At 38.6% G+C, this 13,985-nt stretch overlaps 1 protein-coding gene across 3 annotated transcripts in view; it reads left to right on the top strand.

Moving 5' to 3' along the window:
- The window catches only part of GALNTL6 (polypeptide N-acetylgalactosaminyltransferase like 6), a 477,061-nt gene that overhangs the window by 421,795 nt on the left and 41,281 nt on the right, over positions 1 to 13,985 (top strand). For 2 of the 3 annotated variants that reach the window (XM_030493368.1, XM_030493370.1), the window contains exons 7-8: positions 926 to 1,043; positions 11,760 to 11,867. In XM_030493368.1, the coding sequence (XP_030349228.1) occupies positions 926 to 1,043; positions 11,760 to 11,867 (226 nt within the window). The remainder of the gene's footprint in view (positions 1 to 925; positions 1,044 to 11,759; positions 11,868 to 13,985) is intronic. The other variant, XM_030493369.1, reaches the window with a different exon arrangement.

The raw sequence follows: 13,985 nt of genomic DNA, 5'->3' as shown, positions 1-13,985 counted from the left end.
AGTTCACTGCCAAATCCTGAATCAGTGGCAAAGGGGGAAGTCTTTATTTTCTAGTCAGTTCTTCAGGGATGGTACCATCTGCTTCCATAGCCCCAAACAAACCACCTATAGTAATTCAGAAGAAAAATGCCCTTAAATGGGGTAATTTTCCCTCAGGAGCTGCCGTGTGACAAAGCACACAGCATAGGGTCCAGTTTCATGTTGCTTCTTTGATAAGGAAGCACTGCCTGGCAGCTATCCAGGTCCCTCTTGCATTATGTGTCTTTCTTTTGCTGACCTGCCATCAATAGGAATGTGTTCCTTCTAGCCCCTTGCTCTGAAACTCGTAAGGCGAGTGTTGACCTGCATTGATTGAATTGCACAGTTGAGTTGGACTTTCTTCAGCCTGTTGTCTCCTTCCTGTTCAGTGTAGATCCCTTTGTATCCCCCTTCCACCACAACTTCAAGGAATCAGTGAGCAACATTTAAATCTTTAGAGTTGTCAGTGTATTTACTGCATTAAAAACATGGTCTTGGTACTGAAAAGAAAAACCAAAAACTTAGTTTCCAGTACAAAATTCCTGCTTGTAAATTTAAATGCGCTTTTCTTCAATATTCTCTAACACTAACTTTAAATATCCAATTTGTTTTCTATATTATCTGTGGAAAAGCCTGAGTTAATCCAAGTAAATACCATGTTTATTCATGGAATAAACGGGAGCATGGGAAACATAGCAAATGCATTATATCTATCTACATGTCTAGCACATTGACTGTTTCTCATCTAGAGTCCATTTTGGGGTGAAGAGGTAAACGTCACTTGTTTGCAGTACCCTTTGTCTATGCCTTCCATAGTTTTGCAGTTCACACAAACACACACAGAGGCACACACACACACGGTCCAAACATTTTCATTATTGTTTGTATTGTTTTATGCATCCTTCAGGTCTCCTGTAATGGCTGGAGGTCTATTCGCCGTTAACCGGAAGTGGTTTTGGGAGCTGGGAGGCTATGATCCAGGATTAGAAATATGGGGAGGAGAGCAGTATGAAATCTCTTTTAAGGTAAGTCATCAAGTCACCTTATACAGTACTTCCTTACTTGTTTGGTGCAGGACTCCCAATCATGCTGCTTTCATTCATACTGGCTTTTGTCTTTTAACTAAAATTAATTTAGTACAATAAGGCTCTTCTTCTTTAGGTATTCCCAATAATTTCACAGACAATTATGCTATAAGGATATGCTCCAGAAGCCATACAAAAATCACTTTGAGTGCAGTTCCCACTGAAAGTGTGGTAGCTTACCACCAAAAGAGAATGAAGTTCTACCTTGTTTCTTTCTTCAAGTCTTTTTCCAAGTGGAAAAGACTTTTCATTCTCTCAGGCTGCATTTACTTCATGCTCAAGTGCTGAGCTCAGCTCAATAAGCCAATAGAGAACTAATCCAGAAAAAAAGTAAATGGCATAATTTTCTGCTGACATCAGCAAGTTTAATCAGCTCTGGGAGTGGGATCTCTTGGAGTCAGCTCAGGGAAATGGGTGAAAATGGAAAGAGAAAATTGTAGAAAAAAGGACCCCTTTCAGTAGCAGTGAATCACTAAATCTGCTCAGCTGCTATGAGCTGTTATCTACAGACCAGCTTTTCAAAATCAGATGATTTTTCAATTGCATTTGAAGTATTGTAATGATGATACAAAATATATGGGGAGTCTTCAAATGCTGAGGTTATGTACAACCAGCCATGGTATATCCTCATATCCTCTATGTGGACATGTGTATTCAAATCAGTTACTTGGCTTTTACATGTTGAGTTGAAAGTCTTGTTACTTTCCACATGTAAAATAAGTATTTACATTAGGTTGATGAGAACTAACATGTCTAATTGAGAAAACTGAGTTTATTGTGTTGCAGTATACCCATGACTTGATAGAATTTCGTGACATAGATGAACTGAGTCAAGCATATTTGGATAAAGCTTGGAACTGAAATTAGAATTCACATTTACCTTCAGGATCTTTCCAACTTACTTCCAAACTCTGACAGCTTAGTGACTTCCTGACTCTTTAAAGCTTAATAAATAAATGTAGTATTTCAGCCATGACTAATATCATACATCTTGCTGAATCTGAGTTTCAACAGCAATTAAAACAACAGAGCTGAAGCCATTCTGTTGAACGAAACATACAGTGTGACCTGGACTGCCAGGCTGTCTTTACAGGGGTTATCAAGAACAGCAAAATAGTTTGTATTAACTGTGCTACTCTCATATTTCTCCAAATTTTTATATGCCAGCAAAATAAAACAGGAAGGAACTCAATAGCTAGAAAGTATATTTAGAATATATTGATTTACCTTCTGTCCATTTACACTGTTTCAGAGGCAAATGTAAGTAGTCACGAGCAGCTGTCACAGCAGTCTCTGACAGGTCACCCCTGGTTTTATTATCCTATTTCAAATATTCTTTTTTTTTCATCATCACAAAGACTATACTTGTAATGCTCTCCTGTCTTTTTATAGAAACCATGGTAACAGCACTGGAAATTGAGATACTAGATTGTCCCAGTGTGTTTTGTTCAAAGGATGGGTTTTTTTGGAAACAGCTGTGTCACACTGGGTCTCATTTCAGTCATATTGCCTGATTCATTTCATTAGTATATACTGGCCTTAGGGTCCCTGTCCTATCTTATTAGTATTAGAAGAAATAAAAAAAATACTCTTTAGAAATTGTTGCCAAGTAGAAATAACTTTCTATTGGAAGAATTTAACAGATGTGAGTTTTAAAAAGAAGACTGCTGTTTGGTTTGGAATGACAAAAAAAGGAGAGAAAAATCATGGAGGCAGAAGAGAGAAACAGAAAGGACTGGGGTTTATCGTATCGAATCACCGATATCAGCTTGGGAAAGGCTTCTGCTTCAGCAGTTTCTACTGTAGCTATAGATTCAATCATCTTAAAACTTACTTAAATGAAGATGAGTTAGCCAGACTGTTCAATTTTATTCACAAAACTTGGAAGGATGGTGGACTTGCCATCTCTCTGTTATTCACAAAGTCAGTGAAAAAGCCAGAGGACCAGCCTGGTTCAGTTTCCTCAGCTGCTTGAATTGGTCTGAAACTGTGTCTTACCTTTTGTTAGAATGTCCACATCTGTAGCCTCTGGAAGCATGGTAGAATGGGTGCTCTGTGTTGATGCCATGTCTCACATTATGTGATTTTGCTTGGCAAATAATTACTTGGAATACCCTGCCTCAAGAATATCTCTAACTACCAGATAGTTAGCTATTCTCACACATTTCCTCTTTGATTAAGCAAGTCTTAAGTATTTTTTAAAAATACGATGGGTTTTCGTTAACAAGTTGCAAAAAGAAGCCGATCTGAAATGTCCCATAATTGTGGGAAGTTTGTATTTAGAGGACTGTTTCAGAATGATCTTTAATCTCAGAGACAGACATGGTGTTCCTTTTATGTTTTTCCTCTATCTTGTTATTAAATTGGATATCCATTTATATGAAACCTGTGATATAAAGCTAAAGAAGTAAACAATTTCTCTGCTATGAACATGCTGATGGCATGACCTTCTAAGTGTCAGACTGGGGGTTCTTGTGGTTAATTCAGATGCAGTGTTGTAGTTATGGAGGGATGCTCCATGTGCTGTCATGTGCTCCCTGAAATGAAGTAGTGTCTGGTTCATCTTGAACTGGTTGCCCTGCTCTGTGGGCTGAGTGTGGAGTGTTTGCAGATAATTTTTGGTCCTCAGTGATGCATTTTAAACTCTATGGATCGACAGACTACTGCTTAACATTTTAACAGTAGGTCTAGTTACTGTAGAATCAAGCTAAGCTGTGGCATATCTTTAATTAGCACCAATGTTTTGATGCAAAGCAAAGCTTACAGGTATGTTCAGGAAGATTTTTCACGAATGCATTTGTCACATATCATGTTTATATGTCCAAATTCACTGGTGGCAAATGTGGAAAAACATTTAGGAAACAGTATATGTTTGATATTCTCTGGCCTAATTTTATTTGGAGAATTTATGAGATGTTGGAATGAAAATTCACTCCACGGAAACATTCACACATTATAGAGGGAAAAGATCACTTAAAAATAAAGATCCTATTAACAAAAAGCATCTTCTCAACCAAAAGCCTCTACCTTTGTGTACCAGAGACTTCCACAGTCATCCCCAGCTCTTCCACAGCTCAGGTTATAGGAGTGTTTGCTATAAAGTAAGTGGGAAGCCATGAGTGCAAAGTGTGGACTTAGAGAGTCAGAGATACTGGATCTTTCAGAAAAGTATGATGGCTAGAGCTGTGCTAGACTCAATAAAATAGTTTGTCTAAAGTCATCTGACTTTAGGAATTATTAGCTTCTTCATCATGGACTTAAGATCAACTACTCTGCTCTGCTTACTGTAATATTCTACTGCACTTTGCAAACCTCAGACACACAAGGAGTTGAAGCCTGGTTCTGGATCTAGGGCCGTCATGCAAACTCAAAAAAATCACTAAGAATAGCAGAGTCATATTGCTTTATGAGTTCAAGACACTAAGACAAAATTCAAGGACTGATTAAAAATTAGATTAGCAGGACAAGTAGTTGCCTGGGGAGTCAGGCAGCATTTTCTGACAAGAGGTAGAACCAAATTTAGGAAAGGTATTCAGGCTGGGAACCTTGGAGTGAAAGTGTCGATTTTGATGTTTTTCTCTGGCTGTTCCACTAGACGTGACCTGGGGTGACAGACACTAGGCTTCAGTGCAGAGCATAGTCCTAACCAAAAGTTAGGGGAGGGGAGTTGCATTATCTCATTGTACAGGGACAGAAGGTGGGTAATGTGAGCAAAAATAAATGTGTGTGTGTTTGAGGGGGAAGGGTGTTTGACGGAAAAAGAAAGATACTAGAGAGAGTGAGTCTGCAGTGAATCTAAATTTACTGCAGCATAATGCAGTACGTTTCTTCAAAATACAGTATGCTTTATAATGTTTCTGTGACATTTGCAATTGTGTCATAGTAGGAAAGGAAACTTCCTCGACTTCAGGCATGACTATTCCAGGTGCTAAATTGTCAGGAACACAGAATGACAGGTTAAGAAAAGAAAAAAAAGCTGCTGCTTAAAAATTTGTTTGACCTTTATTTCCCCAACTACAAAACCCAACATATTTCTTTTTTGTTCTTTTCTTGCTTGCTATCGTTACTGTTTGGACAGTAGCAAGTGTAGCACTGCATGCCATGCTGATTAACTAACTGCTCTTTCCAAACTAGAGCATGCGTACGCACATTCAATGGATGGTGAAGCAGCCACAAGCCATGTCTCAAAATATGACCTCTTCATTAAATAGTTTCTTAGATTAATTTTTACATAAGAAATAATGTGCAGCAGTTCAATTTTTTGGCAGTGTAACCTCAGAATCAATTTTTTTAATTAAAAAGATGTATGATATCTTGCTGACGACACTCTTCAGCATGTGAAAGCTAGCAAAGCACTGGAACTGACCTGATTAATAGTGTCTTTTCTCAATAACCAGGGAAGCCACTATTTAGGAAACCCTAAATTTAAATCTGTTAGGCAAAGTTTTTGTAGCAATCTCCAAAATATAGAGTAGTGAAAGATATTAATTTCCTGTGTCTGCTGAAGATCCTTGTAATGGGTTGACCCTGGCTAAACACCAGTTGCCCACCAAAGCTGCTCTGCCAGTCCCCTCCGCAGCAGGACAGGGAAAAAAAATATAACAAAAGGCGCATGGACCACTCACCAACTACCATCAGGGGCAAAACAGACTCTACCTGGGGAAAACTTAATTTAATTTATTACCAATCCAATCAGAGTAGGTTAATGAGAAAATAAAACCAAATCTTAAAACACCTTTGCCCCACCCCTTCCTTCTTCCCAGGCTTAACTCTCCATTTTCTTTATCTCCTCCCTGCCAACAGTGCAGGGAGATAGTGAATTGGGGTAGTTCATCACATGTTGTTTCTGCTGCTCCTTCCTCCTCTTGGGGGTGACTGCTCATTCTTCCTGTTCCAGTGTGGGGTCTCTCCCACAGCAGACAGTCCTCCATGAACTTCTCCAATGTGAGTCCTTCCCGTGGGCTACAGTTCTTAACAAACTGCTCCAGGGTGGGTCCCTTCCATGGGTTCAGTCCTTCAGGAACAGCATGGGTCCCCTATGGGGTCACAAGTCCTGCTAGCAAACCTGCTCCAGCACGGTCTTCTCACAGGGCCACAGCCCCCTTCAGGCTGAGCTTCTTCACTGACCTTGGTGTCTGGAGGGCTTTCTCTCACATAGCCCTTCTTAAATCTGTTATCCCAGAGGCTACCACTGTCACCTATGGGCTTGGCCTTGGCCAGCAGCAGGTCTGTCTTGGAGACATCTGGCATTGGCTTTATTGGACATGGGGGAAGCTTCTAGCAGCTTCTCACAGGAGCCACTCCTGTAGCCCCCTCATTACTAAAACCTTGCCATGCAAACCCAATACAATCCTTACATTGGATGTTCCTTAGGCATAGTAAATCATACCTTAGCAAAAATGCTTAGAGTGATACCCTAGCTTCTTTGAAGCTAGTCACCTGTATCTAGAGTTGGTTTATCTTTATCCATGCTGGCACACCTTCCAGATTCTCTTCATCCCTGTTTTCCAACATACACCTCCAAGTTTATTAATCCCTTTCTTTATCATCATCTGCATCATTATTAATTCCCTTCACTGCTGGAAATCTTGGCAGGAGATCAGGAGTGGGGGAGCACTGCCACTTGTTAACACAGTTGTAATCTATATGAAGAACTGACAAACATGGAATATTGCCATTTTTTTCTTAGCGTTTTAGAGAAGCCGGTGAGTATTGGTCAAATACCCACAGTCATCAGTTCCCAGTTTATAAGGTACAGTTTTAATATCCTTGACGGAAATCCCACTGCACCACAATCAAATGGTTTTCCTATTTGTGAACCCATTGGCTGCAGATTTGCAGTCAATGATCCTATTTTTCAATCTTTTCTTGCATTTAGCCGAACATCCTCACTACATGGAAAAGTTCTCAGGATAGTATTCTTTCTCCTTTTTTACAACTGCTAAATCTGTTCTTTTGGCTTGTATTTCAGGAATAGTGACCAAAAAATCCCATGAAGTTTTTATAGTCTTGTTTTCTACAACTTTTTCAGCCCCATTATGATAGTACATCTCTCCTATTTGTAGTCCATCCCTCTTGCACAATGCTGAGAGCACCAAGCTGACAGCTTTGCATGACATACTTTATATTCCTTTTCCAACAGTTTACTGTTTCTTTTATCCATCCATTTCGGTGTCTCTCACTGTTGTCTGCCTTGTTACTGACTCTCAACAGCAGTATATTTCTCAATTAGTTTTGAAGCCTGATCCAAAATCTATTCAGTCTACACTCAATCTTTTACATAATTTGCTGTATGTTTATGTTCCTGTTCCACAGCAACATATCTAGACTAGACTAGAAATCATGAGTCTCTTACTACAGTAATTACGATTACAGTGTAGCATATGGATTGGAGTCTCATTCTTGCATGCATAGTATTTACATTTCCGGATAGTCTCCAAGCTGGATCACTCATAAACTAGAGAGGTAGAGAAGAAAAAAGAAAAGAAAGGAAAGAAAAGAAGAGAAAAGAAAAAAGGAAAGAAAGGAAAGAAAGAAGAGAAAAGAGAAAAGAGAAAAGAGAAAAGAGAAAAGAGAAAAGAGAAAAGAGAAAAGAGAAAAGGAAAGGAAAAGAAAGGAAAGGAAAGGAAAGGAAAGGAAAGGAAAGGAAAGAAAAGAAAAGAAAAGAAAAGAAAAGAAAAGAAAAGAAAAGAGAAAAGAAAAGAAAGAAAAGAAAAGAAAAGAAAAGAAAAGAAAAGAAAAGAAAAAAGAAGAGAGAAAAGAGTTCAATTTTAAAGGCAAAGCAGTGATGTGAAAAAAGGGTGATTCACCCAAAATCCCACACGAGCTGTAGAACAGAGCCAAAAAAAAAAATGCATCTGTGACATCTAAGCTTCAGTCAGGAACAAAGCCACATAACCACAGCTTAATATCTTTTAAGGCTTGCATTAATGCCTGCCTTTTGCTTTCAACCATCCTTATAAAGCGTTTTGGAACATTCTGTTGGAAGGAGCTATATAAACTGTGATATAGTATATAGTTGACACATAAACTACTCTTCTTCTGATCTTTCCAAGCTGAAATTGCATTGTTTTGGTTTTGTCTTTGTTTTTTATACCTCAGCTGCAGACCAGATTCATTGCTATTGTAAGGAGGAGACATTAACGATCTTGAGAGTTTCATTTCTTAGATAAACAGAGAGGCATCGGTGTTGTCATATCATTTTGCCAAATGTCCCACAACACCTGAATTCCTTTCATGGTACACTAGAGGTTTGTAATATTTAACAGAGAAATCATTCTCCAATTTTGTGCATTTAGTGCATGTGACATAAAAGTACACCTTTTAAAGACAAAGTTGCCAGAATTGTTCTTCCCAGGAAAATACAAAAAATGCTTTTAAAATCATTCTGAAGCTGGAAGATGAACATGAACAGCTGCTAAATGTCCTTCAGGGCAGCCAAGATTCATTTCAATTACCCTGCACAGTGCTCTTCAGGTGCAGCACAGCATTTTCAAGTTTTATATCTATCAAATATAAGCCTAACACAAAGTGTTATTTCCTTCCACATGTTACTGCCTCAGCATATCTAGCTCTATTCCCTCCTCCCCCTTTTTTTTTCACTGATATCCTACTGCTTTAGAGGAGATGCAATATATGTCTACTTCAGCTCTCACTGTCTGAGTTAAAGTAATACTGGTCTATACATGTATTTCTGCTTTCCTGTCTCTTAAACTTCCATGGCTGACCTTTGTCTGAGTCAAACTCATATGCTATCCACTCTTTGAAGTCTAAGAAACCTGGATTAATCACTGTAATATCCTGTCTAGCCTTTGAAATAACACCTTAATTTAAAAAACAAGAACAAATAGTAAATATAGGTCTGCACTTCCATTGGTGCACTGGGCTGTTTGAAGACAGACACAGAGAGGAAGTTCCTGCTAAAAAGGTACAAGTTATGTAACAAAGAAATGAAATATTAATAGAAAGGTGAATAACTATTTTTTTAATGGTGACATTATCCAGCTTAACACTATAATTTTTATTATTTTTTTAATATGTTTATGAACATGTTTTCCAGTGAATTAGGTGACATAGGATGAAATGGGTGAGGATTTCAAGATTTTCCTTAAGAAGCAAATTTTACAAAATATTTTCTGAAAATAAAATAACGACCATGTCTAGATGGCATTGCAAGACTGCTCTGAGTGGTAGTAAGCTATTTTGCTATGGAGGCAGAGCACTCATTTGGGTCTCCATTTCCAACTCACCAGTAAATTTCCTCCCTGAGAAGGACTGTGCTCACTAGGAGACCGGTCAGAATAACTTCACAGATAACTTCAGGATAACCACAGAAATAGGTACTGAAACACTTCTGATTCCATCAACATACGTGCTTCCATTTGGCAGGGTGATGCCCAGGATAGCTGCTTTTATTACCTTCTGCCACTAACCTGCAAAACTTGTCTCCTCTTCTGAGATGCTGGTGTGTACCAGAAGCACCTACCCAGAGCTCCTATGCGTTGGCTAACTGTGTGGTGGGAAGTGGTAAGTAGCAGCTTCCCGAGTAGCTCTCAGTTGTACCCAACTCTGCAAGGGTGTCTGTAGAATTTCAGGACAAAGCCAAGCACGTATAGCACAGTCAGCCTCAGGGGCTGAATTGCAGCATGCTACCTTCAGCAAGTGCTTAAAGTCACGCTCAGGCACTAAGTTGTCCCATATTGCAGTATTTAGCATCTGCATGTTCAGATTACTAAAATTTAATCCCAGGCTCACAGCCACACCGCCAGGACCAAGCCGATATACCCGCTGTAACACAAACAGGCAAGCACAGCAAAAGATGCCAAACTTTTGCCCATTTTCACTATTATTTTAGATTAATGGAATTTATGGGTTTGTTTTCCTGTGATTTCAAAAAACTAGCCAGCTAGGGGACAGAATAAAAGAGATGGAATAAGAAATGTATGGTAAAAAAAGTGTGGAGGTGCACATTGTTCTCTGCAGGCATCGTGTAGAATGCCAAGTATTTGTGATCACATCATATTTTCTGATACCTTTTTTTTTTTTGAAGAGTCTGGTTACTGTTGTTTTTATTCGGAGTGTATCAACTTTTGGATTAATTCCTTTCTATATGGAAATTGTTGGTGAAACTTTCAGTTGTCTACATTCTGCTCTGCTTTAGCGTCAGTTACAAACTGATTTCATGCCACTTTGCTCCAGAGTGCATCAGATACACAGAGCTAGAATTCCTTCATATACATGTAATGCACAGACCTAAATTCTCATCCAGATTCATGGCAATGTTTCATGATCATCTATACGTACGTCCACCTAAAGAAACATGGAAAGGACAAGCCTTCTCTCAACTTTTGTGTGGTTTTCTTTTAAATTGGAGGTGGGGTTTACGATGTTTTTGGTTTTAGTCTAAAGGCTGAAAGCTGAGACCACAAGTGTTCCTTATGTGGAATAACAGCTATTCTGTTCTAAATTTGTGGGGAACAATAAATTGTTTAGCCAGGATTAGGAAATAATTTTTATAATATTTACTCTGAAATAACGTTAAACTTTTGCTTTGTGGTTGGTTTTAGCACACTTAAAGAGATCTGCTTGGGAGTTTTGGGGGGTAGTTTTGTTGTTGCTTTCCATTTTTCTGATTTGCAAAGTCAGATTGCTTTTTTTGAAATCAGAAAGTTATGAATGTTGTCAGTATGGTACATAAGTCATCTAATAACCATGTTGGAGTTTGGTGTCTCCGCATTGCCAGAGTATAGAGAATCATGCCTATAGGCTGGCATGATTGCCATAGTTCTTCTGAAACCTTGCTTTCACGTACGTTTGGTAAAGCCCAGTTATGCTAGGTGAAGAACTGTGAATAATTTCTTACGTGCTGTCTATCAGGAAACAGCTTGATTTTTAGAGCCATGAAGTACTTGCAGCTTGCATCAGTGCTGGCTGAGTTTTGACTGCTCAGACCTGAAGCATCAAACTTGTATACTCCAGATAGAATCAACCAGGTTGTAAAAAACCTTTAAGATCATGAAATCCAACCGTTACCCCAGGGCTGCCAAGACCACCACTAAAATGGTTCCATCTGTTTCAGTATTACAGTATTGATGACAAAATGTAGCAGCATGTTCTTCTTCCTCTGCCTACATAAATTTGATCAGAAGGAAACTGATTTTTGTTCCTTTTTCTTTACAAAATCAAGAGTGCCCTTACTAGAGAATAAAGAACATCTTTACTAAATGAAGAGCACCTTAATATTTAAACACTGTATTCACTATTCAAAAAATAAACCAGGTTTTGGGAGGAAGGGGGGAAGCAGGGCCATCTGATTGATGGCCCGTTTTACTCACAGAGCCTTCTTTTGAACTTTTCATCCCGTGTGTTTGAAAACAACAGACACAATATCTTGATTGCATTGCAGGAGGACTATTGGTAGATATTCTAAATACAATTTATGATTTTATTTTGAACATACTCTGCTTTTGCACAGTGAGATTCCAGGTAGGAGAGTCTGCCTAATCCTGGTTATCATTATACTGAGAAGGCCACCACTATGACTGTGAGAGGGGTCAGTACAGAATGATGTGTTGTTTTCACATACCCATTACTTAAAATGCCTTTTTTGCCTCATTTATTTCCATTTATTTCACTTGCCTTCTTACTGCTTTCCAGGTGTGGATGTGTGGAGGTGGCATGTTTGATGTTCCATGCTCTCGAGTTGGGCATATCTACAGGAAGTATGTCCCGTATAAAGTCCCTTCTGGAACCAGCCTAGCACGGGTAACTAGTTTGGTCTTGCTGTTTTCCGTATTCATTCATCATCAGTCTCCTCATTGCCTGTGAACTAGTTTCCATTAAACCATTAAAATAGAAAATTGAATCGGTTTTTATATTTCTGAAATGAGATGTGCAATTGCTGCAGTTATGCTGCCTTCCAGAGATAAAATTGCCAAGAATAAACGGAAGCTTAAAAATACAGGGTTGGACATCTCAGCATAGAAGCACATTTCATGCTGATTCAGAAAACCTAGGAATAACCTAAGGCTTATGGTTCTCAAATTGCACAGTGTTGCCAGTCGTAGTTTTTACAAGCAGGACCAATTTGAATGCATATTTTCTATTGGTTAACAGAACAGGCAGAATATCACAGAAGAGATGTTTCTTGAGAAAAAAGGACTAAGTAACAGTGATTTGAGTGATTGCCTAATTATTGTGTAAAACTTGGTTGTGGAATACAGCCATCTTGGAGCCTTGTGAGTGAGAAATCACAAGACCTCTAGACATTTCTGAAGGACTACTGAACACATCCATATCCATCATGTGCTCAAGAGAAAATGTTCTGTAACTTTCTGGAGATGTTCACGGGATGTCAAAAGATGAGAGGCAAAGGGCACAGATGTTGCTTCTGGGCAGATAGTAGTATTTATTCATGCTTGAGTTTAATCTATTCTGGTTTAAAGGTTTGGGGTTTTTTTTTATAAAATGGCATTAATATAAAAGTCTGCATATTGCCATTGGGTAATATTTTATGAATCATATTTTTTCTTAATAGTGAAAATGTGGTGTGAATAACAGAATAAATCTCTTGCTTTGAGGGGAAGATATTCTTGGTTTCAGCACTACAGGACAAAGCTTGCTGTAGTAACTGCAGCAGAGGAAAGAGGCTGCCTGTGCTGCCTGCCTGACAGCTGGCTAGATAGAAAGAAGGATTTACCTTAAAAGAACACCAGTGCAGACAGTGTGACAACACAATACAGTGGTGGGATTAGTGGTGGCATTAGTGGTAGTGACAAAAACTGTATTGACTAAATTGTGAGATTAAAATCTACCCCCAGTATAGCTCTGTGTAGTAACTCTGATAAGAGTTACTACTTATCAGAAACTCTGATAAGAGTTTCCCCATCCAGATTTTTGGACTGGGTGAAAGAAACTGCTTCATTTATAGTATCCCTTGCGAAAATCACACACTACTTGAAATAAGAAATCTAAAACTCAGTCTCTCTTTTTCTCTATTACACACAAAGTATCTTTCTCATATAGAGAATATGCTGTCTTGTACATTATCTGCAGGAGCAAAATACAATCATTTCTACTTGGACTACTTGCATCTCGAGCAGTTCAACACTTAACTAGCTTTCATGGAGGCACCGTGAGTACTTAGAACCATCAGGTAGCCACAGCCTGCAGCCTCCCTGTAGTATTTAATTTAGCTTGATTTCAATAAATCTGCCATGAAATATTACCAAAAACCATTCCTAGTTGTAAAATTGAAATCTTTGCCCATGCACAGACTGACTACTCTATATCTTGTGGGAAAAGATGTAGTTTCCTGGTAGAGAGGGTCTTATCCTTCCCATTCAGATAATAGGTATTTTCTTATATGTTGTGGGGCTCCAAAACATGATGCTTAGGTAAATTTCTGGCATATATTTATCACTGAAAGGAAATTCTAAGGTCCCCAGCTTCTTCCCAGTACAGTATTCTAAATCAAATAATTGATGTTAGGATACATTGCATCAAGGCTGCCAAGAGCATACGGTCTTCTGTATGGTTTGGTGTTTGGGGCTATCTCAATAACTAGCCAAGGAAGAGAGAGTTTGGTCCCTGACTCATCAAATTGTGTGTCATTTTAAAACTAAAAGTACTCTTTTTTCCTCATCCAAGCCAGAAAAGGAAAGGAAAGGACATACTCATCTTAAGTGTGTCAATCCCTTTGATACAGAAAGCCTGTGTTCTAAATAAACTGCCCTAAATGGAGCTGTTAGCCAAAATAATAGTAGGGGAGTATGCACAGGAGTGGGCTGGATATTTCAGCTATCTTTGCGTTATCCTCCAAATATAATGTTACATCCTGAAAGATTATAGTCTAGCCCTTATGAGTATTTTATCTAAAACTTC

This window comes from Strigops habroptila, chromosome 7, assembly GCF_004027225.2.
Source record: "Strigops habroptila isolate Jane chromosome 7, bStrHab1.2.pri, whole genome shotgun sequence".
Lineage (NCBI taxonomy): Eukaryota > Metazoa > Chordata > Aves > Psittaciformes > Psittacidae > Strigops > Strigops habroptila.
The sequence above is the reverse complement of the archived record's forward strand: the minus strand, read 5'-3'. Positions and strand labels throughout refer to the sequence as shown.